At 35.8% G+C, this 8,858-nt stretch overlaps 2 protein-coding genes across 2 annotated transcripts; both read right to left on the reverse strand.

Moving 5' to 3' along the window:
* Nucleotides 1–1,486: 1,486 nt before the first annotated feature.
* On the reverse strand, nucleotides 1,487–2,596 carry LOC131614459 (F-box/kelch-repeat protein At3g06240-like). Its single transcript, XM_058886040.1, has one exon. The coding sequence runs from the start codon at nucleotides 2,594–2,596 to the stop codon at nucleotides 1,487–1,489; it is 1,110 nt and encodes a 369-aa protein (XP_058742023.1).
* Nucleotides 2,597–6,208: 3,612 nt separating this feature from the next.
* On the reverse strand, nucleotides 6,209–6,972 carry LOC131614460 (uncharacterized). The gene is made up of 2 exons (XM_058886041.1): nucleotides 6,576–6,972; nucleotides 6,209–6,534 (listed from the first exon to the last, which is right to left on the reverse strand). The coding sequence occupies exons 1-2, from the start codon at nucleotides 6,970–6,972 to the stop codon at nucleotides 6,209–6,211; spliced, it is 723 nt and encodes a 240-aa protein (XP_058742024.1).
* Between the last annotated feature and the right edge of the window lie 1,886 nt (nucleotides 6,973–8,858).

Here is an 8,858-nt window from a genome sequence, read left to right on the forward strand (position 1 = left end):
GTCATTGCGGATGGAGTGTGGAGGAGTATCTTTACTTGGTTGGGATGTGAGATGACTTTGTCTCTGGTGGAGCTAAAAAATTTCTTTCATAACGGGTCCAAAGTGGGTAACAAGTACGTTAGAATAATTGTGGCGATTGTTTGACTCGCCACTGTGTGGTGTTTGTGGCTGAATCGGAACGAGGTTATTTTTAACAATGCCGAATTCAACTTTCTTGATTGCAAGACCGCTATTGTTTTGAGGTCTTGGTATTGGATGTCCTCTTATTGTAACATTTCGGTTGTTTGTAATTTTTCCTTTCGGAATTCTAATCCTCTCCTTTGCTTTAGAGGGTAAGTTTTTGTAGTCTCTTCGGGTGGAGTATCTCTTATGCTCCCTATTAATGGATTTGCCTATTATAAATTTTTAGTGTTATTGGTATCTCCCGCGTTATCCCATCAATCAATAGTTATAGGGCCAATTTGTTTCAGCTTTAAAAAAATGGATTTTTTCTTTATATTTTTGAAAATAGATTTTCTAAAACTGTTTTTCAAAATATTACAAGTTTTTTTATATTCGTTTTTTCTAAAATGAAACAATAATTTTAACATCTTATAACATAAACATACATAATTGAAGACCAAAACTTAGTCAAAATCATAATTTTTTCAAAAAGTTGTATTTCAAAAATGATTTTTATGAAAATCTATTTGAAATAGCTTCAAAATTAAGTGATTTTTTGAAATTTTGATATCCAATTTTTTTTCCATAAATAGATGAAATACCTTAAATCACATTTTAAGAATAACTATTCAAACAAAATTTTCATTTGAAGCTTTTATAAAAAGTTTCTTTGTAAAAAAAAATTTCACAAAATTTGGTAACACTATAAAAATGATTTTTAAAAAAAGTCAAAACAAAGTGGTCCATAGTTTCGGTGTTGTTTTTGTAGAGATTATAAATACATTATTGATTTATAATGCTTTGTGGTTGTGGTTCTTTTTCATTATATGAATAAAAGTGTATCCCAAAAGATAATTGACTATTTTTTAACTTCTTAATCAGTATATATCAGTTTATAATTGGTTCCATAAAGACAAAAAATGACTGAGTATGTTTTTTTACTCCTTAATCTGTAAAGTAAAAGACTGTAACCAAGAAATCTAAAGACAATAACAAAAACAACAGCAAAATGCTTTGGTAGCTGCCAGTTCAAGATTCGGCTAGAATTTATTTTAAAAAACAAAGGTCTATAGTACAAACCAAACAAATTCATATATTGAAAAAAAAAAACTTTTAGCTTGTGATTTTCTGAGCCTAAAAACTCATTGTCAACTGATTTTCTGAACTTAAAAATACACATCAAGCAAAACAGTAAAATAATGGAAGGAAACAAATGCTATTGTTGACATAGCAATAACATATAGAATTCTATAAAAGTTAAAATATAATGACGAAATTCTCATGCTTGAGACATTCTTCATGTCTATAATCAATAGTCATCTTCCTATGTTCGACCGGAGCTGGGGAGTGAAAACAAAGACTCTGTATACACCACCCATTGGTATTTGTTTGAACGCAAAGTCTCTAATTTCTTTCCTTTGTCATTAAACTTCACCAATCGATCTTTATAATTTCTTCCAACTATATCACCACACTTTGTTAAGCATGCTATGTATAAATCTTTGTGCAAAACAGGATCAGCAGAAAATTGAATAATCTTAGTCCAAGATGAGTGCACTCCGTATTCTTGCATGACATATATCTTCACTGTATTCAGGTCATGCATCCATGCGCCGATAAGCCCTCCAACTTCGATCAAATCATAATGTATAGAAAAATTACTACAAATACTAATAAAATCATCTGGCAGAGGTATCTCCAACATTGCAATTTCCTTTATATCAAAGGCAATAATAACATTCTTAAAGGTCTCTTCATTATAAACAATCCAATGAATAGAACCATTCAAGGACAACCCGGATTTAGGGACACAATCCCATACGGCAGTAGTTATATCAGGCAAATGAGAAGCAACCTCCATTGGTTTCCACTTATTAGCTCTCAATGAGAAAATCATCAATTTAATTGCCCCATCACATTTGCAGAACAACGAAACTATCAAGTAATCATCAGTGGACTGATCATATGCAAAACCAGACAGAAGTTCGTAACCATCATTATCATGTGTTATAGGAGAGGCCGGTATTTGTTTGTGGGCACCGGTGGATGGATTCCAAAGGTAGAAGTCTATGTCACCGTGCAAAAACAGAAACCCTCTGCACGAACCCATAATTCCAACATAACTTTGGTAACTAATAAAATCAAGGTTTGATGAAGCATATGCAGAATCATCTTGAAGCCATGCATCACCATCTACGGGTAGGGATTTACGAGCAGACCGGTTTATGAAGACACGCCTATGTGTGGAGGCAAGTTGAAAGTGTGAAGTAGCAAAATTGTTATCAAAGATGAGAGAAAGCCATGATTTACATACGCACCTGCAACATAATAGAGTCTTAACCGGCAACCTCAATAGGATATCCTCAACCAGTTCCTGAGGCAGATTCACATTTACTCTCTTTACTCTCTTCACACTCTTCTTCTTCTTCGCCATCTTGCCGAGCAAATCAAAGTAACATGAGTACATTATATATAGTGCATTTTTAGGGTTAAGTGCTTAGTTCGTTTTTTATTTTATTTTTAAATAACGGCTTGATATAGGAGTATTTCTATTTCTGATTTATTGAACTAGAAAAGTATTTCCTAGCAACGTACTAATAATTTATTTGGTTTATTTATTTAAAATCAAATTTTTTTTTTAATTTTAAATCAAATGAATTGGATTAAAGAGTGTAATAGTAATTAGAAAAAAATACTTGAAAAAAATAACGTTTGTAGTTGCACATCGTGATTTAAAATAAAAAATAAATAAATTTTTAGCAGTACATCATGATTTAATTCTTTCATTCAAATGAATTACAGTTAAAGAGTGAGTAAATAAAAATATTTTAAAAATTGTATAAAAAAATAAAAGTATTATTTTTAGAAACATGCAAGAATTTAAAATAATTTTTCTATTATAATAAAATATAAAAAAAATTATTTGACATTTAAATAGCTTCAAAGTTTTATAATAATATTAAATTTATTTAATTGTAATTTTATCGAATTCAACCAATTGAACAACCAATTTTTTTTAAAGGCAAGAGATATTTATAAATGAGAACCGAAGTTCACAGAAGAATACAAACACACGAGTCCGAAAGGAGAAAAATTACAGCCAATTGTGATTTATGACAAAGTAGAAAAGAGGATTTCTACTAAACTCATAAAAAACTACAATTGGGTTGGGTAATTTTCCCAACAAAATGCCATCTCCAAACCAATGTTTTCAGATCCCACACCATGTCGGAAACATTCCACGTATCGCTTCGAAAGATGATGATATTTCTAGCCATCCATAAGGTCAAACAAACCGCCAACCACACTACTCCTTCCTTTCCCTTTCTTACATCTTTTTTCCTACCGTACACACACCATATTAAAAAGCTTTCCTTAAAATCCTCCGCCTTGTACTCGACGAAGCCTATCCACTCGACGTCATCTTTCCACACCAAGTCCACCAAATTGCAACATAATAAAGAATGGAGAGAAGATTCTACATGCTCACAACAAAAAATACAGACATTGTTCGAAGGAAATAGAATACCTCTTTTAGATAAAGCATCTCTCGTCGGTAATTTGTTGATGAAGCATTTCCATCCGAAAGCTTTAACTTTCAACGAAACAATCATCTTCCAAACTCTTTTGAAAGCCTTGTCGTGTATACCCAAGGGACCAAAAGGATGATGTACTCCGTTGACGATATTAACGCAACTTTTTACCGTGAAGCAACCATTCATCTCTGCCTGCCATTGGACCAAATCATCACCAGAAACCTTCGGTGAAACATTCAGCAGGGCCTACTGCAGTAGAGTCAACTCAGCAGCAGCATCGAATCTGTCCCGACTGGGACCGCTGATTCCAAATTCGCCCCAAGTCCAAATATCGTCATGCAAGCCCCCCATTAACGCTACTGCCACATTCTTTAATGTTGAAACCGTAAACAATAAAGGGAATTGATCTTTTAAAATACCTATGAGAGTCCAATATGAAGACCAGAATGAAGTTATATATCCTTTGCCAATGTCAATCCTACAATTATAGTTAAAATGGTTCAGAGGTTGGACCTTTTCTAAGGACAGAACATCATCCCACCAAGCCGACTTAGAAGAAATCCCTTTTCCATTTCCTCCACCGTTTACCATCTTAAGATTTATGTCTCCATATCTCGCCTTCAAAGTGTTTTGCCATAGCGTCTCTTTTTCTACTAAAATTCTCCACTTCCACTTGGTTAGTAACGCCATGTTGAAGTCGTCGATCCTTCAAACACCCAATCCCCCCTTCTCCAAAGGTAAGCATACTACCTCCCACCTAGCCCAAAGAATGCACTTTTTATCCTCCGCCCCTCCCCACAAGAAGTTGCTTTGGATTTTCACAATTTCCTTAACAACCTTCTTTGGAGCCTTATAGAATGATAAAGTGAATATCGCCAAACTACCTAGAACCGACTTCAAAAGAGTAAGTCTCCCCCAAAGCCAAGAAGCCTCCCTTTCCAAGAAGACAACTTCTTCATAATCTTCAAAATCAACGACTCCCATGTCGAAATTCTCCTCGGGTTGCTTCCGACAGGAATACCCAAGAATGTGAATTCTTCGTTTTCCTTACTGCAGGCGAAGAAGTTGGTAGCCATATCTAGAAAATTGTTGCTAATATTGATTCCGATAAGTTTGCTTTTGCGAAAATTTATGCCAAGCCCCAATATCAACTCAAACCCCCTCAAGATGGACTTGATAGCTCAAAGGTGAGCCCAACTTCCATCTCTAATCATAAGGGTATCGTCCGCAAATTGAAGCACATCAATAAAACACCTATCATTAAAAACAAATCCCGCATAATCTCCATTGGCCGCCGCTCTATTGAATAGACATTTCAACCCTTCCGCAACAATAACAAAAAGGAATGGGGAAATCGGATCACCCTGCCTCAATCCTCTTTCCACCTTAAACTCTTTGGTTAGACTACCGTTCACCATTACCGACACGTCGCTAGAAAAGACCAATGCTTCCATCCATTTCATCCAAGATTCCCCAAAACCCATCCTATTCATCATAAAGAGAAGGTAAGACCAACTAATCTTGTCATAGGCTTTTTTGAAATCAACTTTAAAAAGTAAACATCCCTTCTTCTCCTTGGTTGAAAAATCCACCAACTCGTTAGCCACTAAGACTCCATCTAACAATTGCCTCTCGGGAACGAAAGCACTTTGGCTATTCGAAATAATGCTTCCAATAACCTTTTTGAGTCTTCCCGCCAAAGCTTTGGATAAAATTTTATGGATGATCCCTACCAAACATATAGGTCTATAATAGTCTAAATCCAACGGGTTGTTAGATTTAGGGATCAAATCCAAAAACGAAGAAGTGATGCTTTTAGATAGAATTGCCCCCTCTTGAAAATCCGTAAAACACCTCAACACATCAAACTTTATAAACTCCCAACACTTTTTGAAGAACATAAGGGAATAACCGTCCGGGCCCGGGCTCTTTGTACCATCGCAATTCCACACCGCCTCTTTGATTTCCTCCTCCTCAAACGGTTGCTCCAAAAAACTTTTGTCATCCTCACTCAAAGTGTTTATAACTCCGCCCTCAAGAATCAACCTATTCAAATCGTCCTCCTTGAACTTGGCTTTGAAGTGTTCAAAAACCTTCCCTTTAACATCCGCCACCGAAGTGAGTAACCCCCTCTCCGTTGAAATTGAGCCTATGAAGTTCCTTCTCAAACCTTTCTTCATAATTGAATGGAAATACTTACTATTTACGTCACCATCATTGAGCCATTTCGATATCTCCTTTTGGATAATCATGTTCTCCTTGATTTTAAGATTCAACCAAAATTTTCTATTATCACTACCCCTAGCATCATCCTCCACCTCGACATCCGGATCAAGATCGTCAAGGGAATTGATCTCCCTAAGCCCTTCCTCCATATCCAAGTCTATTTTGCCAAAGATGTTAGAGTTCCACCATTTTATTCTACCTTTTAAAATACTCATCTTTTCCTTCAAAACATAATCTCCACGACCATGAACTATCATCATCTTCCACTCCCTTTCCAAAAATGGTCATGAAATCCTTATGTTGAAACCACTCATTATTGAATTTGAAAGGCTTCGGGCCCAATCCTCTTTAACCACCACTAGCCACACGGGACAATGATCGGAAATGTCTCTCAAACCGATAAGTTGTCCCACTATTCCCCACCTGTTGATAATGTTGTTAAACACAAGAAACTGATCGATACGGCTTTTATGTTTACTGTCTCCACTAAACCAACTGTATTTCTTCCATTTGCAAGGAACGTCTATCAATCCATTGTCATTTATGAAGCAAGAAAACTCCCCCCATCCGGCTAAACCGCCCCCAATAGAACTCCCCATCCTCTCCCCTCCTTTTTTGACACATTAAAGTCACCCCCTATTAACCACTCACCATCACAGAAACTAGATTGCAATTCTAGCAATTTATTCCATAGTACTCGCTTCAGAGTTAAGGTACAGGCAGAGTAAACATTACATACATAGTATATCCTATTCATCCACCTAACCTTGATGCCAAGATAACCCGGACCTCTAAAACTAAAAAGCACCTCCATAATCCTAGCATTCCATAGAGTGATAAGACCACTAGACATACCTTCGGAATTAGACGCAGAAAAATCGACTTTGTCCTGACGCCAAACACTACGAGCCGTTGCCACTGAGCAAATTCTGAGTTTCGTCTCCTGCATCAGAAAAATGTCTGCCTCCCCCTTGGTGATAATTTGATGTATACGCCTTTTCTTCACCGTGCTACATCCCTCTCTAATGTTTAAAGTTCCAACAATCATCATGAAACTTTGTTATCGTCCTTCCCTCCTGCTTTTGTAATCCTGCTACGCAGTTCCCTGTCTTGGATTTTCTCCCTTAACACTGCTTCTGGCTGAGAAGATACCACCCCCAAATTACCAATAGCCTTCCATAGGTTATCACCCCCACCATGTCTCAATGATATGACATGCCTTTTGTTGTTTCGGATAAGGTCTGATTCCTCCGAATGATCACCATAGAACGATTCACCTACTCTGTTCCTTTCTCTCGCCGAAATAGAGAATTTATAAATTGAATCTGATGTATTTGCGATGTTGTCTTCTTTGGCCCAACCGATTTTGTGAGTAACAGCAGCTCCTCCATATCCCTTTATTTTTTTGGGCCGAAAAAAGGCCTTTTTGCTAGGCCCAACAAAGTCAATGATTTTTTTTTAAATTTTACTTTCTTCAAATTCCTCTTTCCTTCACCACTTCTCGTTGCCTCTGAACTCCTGCTGGTGGGCCTTCTTGAAGAAAGAGTACCCTTAACTTTAGTCCCTTAAGATACAGACATATCTTCCATTTATGAGTGATTGAAAATATATCTCGACTTTTGTTCCACGTTTGAAAAACCACTTCTTTCCCTCACCTGCTCCTGAACCTTTTCCACCTCTCTGTCAAAAGATACAGCTTTCGTGAAAAGATCCTCCTGCTGAAAAGACTTATCTTTCCTCTTTTTCTGTGGACTGCTGTCATACCCCAAAATTTGCCCACACTTTTCAAAATTTCAAAACTATTTCAAAAATTGGATTTTATAAAATCTCGGGTTCATTTACATTGACATCCTGAATTTTATAAATATTCGATTAAATTCTATTTTAAAGTATAGTAGTTTACTCTTAAATTGATTATATTTTAATAAATAGAAAATGCTGGCCGATGCTTCATACACTTTAAATTGGCTTTTTATTTCAAATAAATAACATAGCTCAGTTGCTTAGGAAGTAAGGCTTGCAAACAAAAGGTCATAGGTTTAATTCCCGCTTGGTGCATTTCCATCTTTTTAAACTTTTTTTCACCTGGACACAAGTATGTCCAGGTTCTCAATCTTGGTCATCAAGGAAAGTCCATGGGCCTTTGGGTTGGATCATTTCCTTTTTAGGATTGACTTTAACCTAATTCCCATTTTATAAATAGGGCACTCTCCACCCTCTCTTTTCACCAACAATTATCAACAATTCTCATCTTCTCCTGATCAACAATTTTCTAACGATTCCTCACAAACACTCACAAACTTTTTTACATTTTTTTAATCTCTTTTAATAGCTTTTGGTTTTTTTGTTAGCCGATGATTTTAATTTTATTTTTTTTAATAAGCATTTTTATAAGATATCGCACTAGGGGTGCAACCCTTACAAAGAAACTCTATAAAGAGTTAAAACAGTTTAAAGGTAATTTATACCACCTAACCATCTCCAATAAAACAAAATGTTGGAAATTACCGTTTTAAAGCTATAAGAAGCGTTCTCGAAGATAATAGCATTTCTCATCAACCAAATACACCAAATTATAGCTAACCAAATGGAATTTAATTTAATTCTAATGTTGTGTTTCTTCACCTTTTCTTGAATGCAACCGAAACTCTTGAACTCTTCCAAGTTAAACTCCACTTCATCTCCCAACCAATTATAGACTTTCTCCCATACCGCCTTCGATACGGTACAATGAAAGAAGAGGTGAAGCGAAGATTCCAGATGGTTGGAACAAAGAACACAATCGGGAGAGGTGAAATTAGAAACCCCCCTATGAAGCAAAAGATCTTTTAAAGGAACATCTGATGGTTCTATCGTTTTTTTTAAATCTACGATTTTATTAACAATTTATATATAGTTTTATTTTATTTTCTCACCAATTTCTAACACATTCAA

The sequence above is a fragment of the Vicia villosa genome, linkage group LG6 (genome assembly GCF_029867415.1).
Source record: "Vicia villosa cultivar HV-30 ecotype Madison, WI linkage group LG6, Vvil1.0, whole genome shotgun sequence".
Taxonomy (NCBI): Eukaryota; Viridiplantae; Streptophyta; class Magnoliopsida; order Fabales; family Fabaceae; genus Vicia; species Vicia villosa.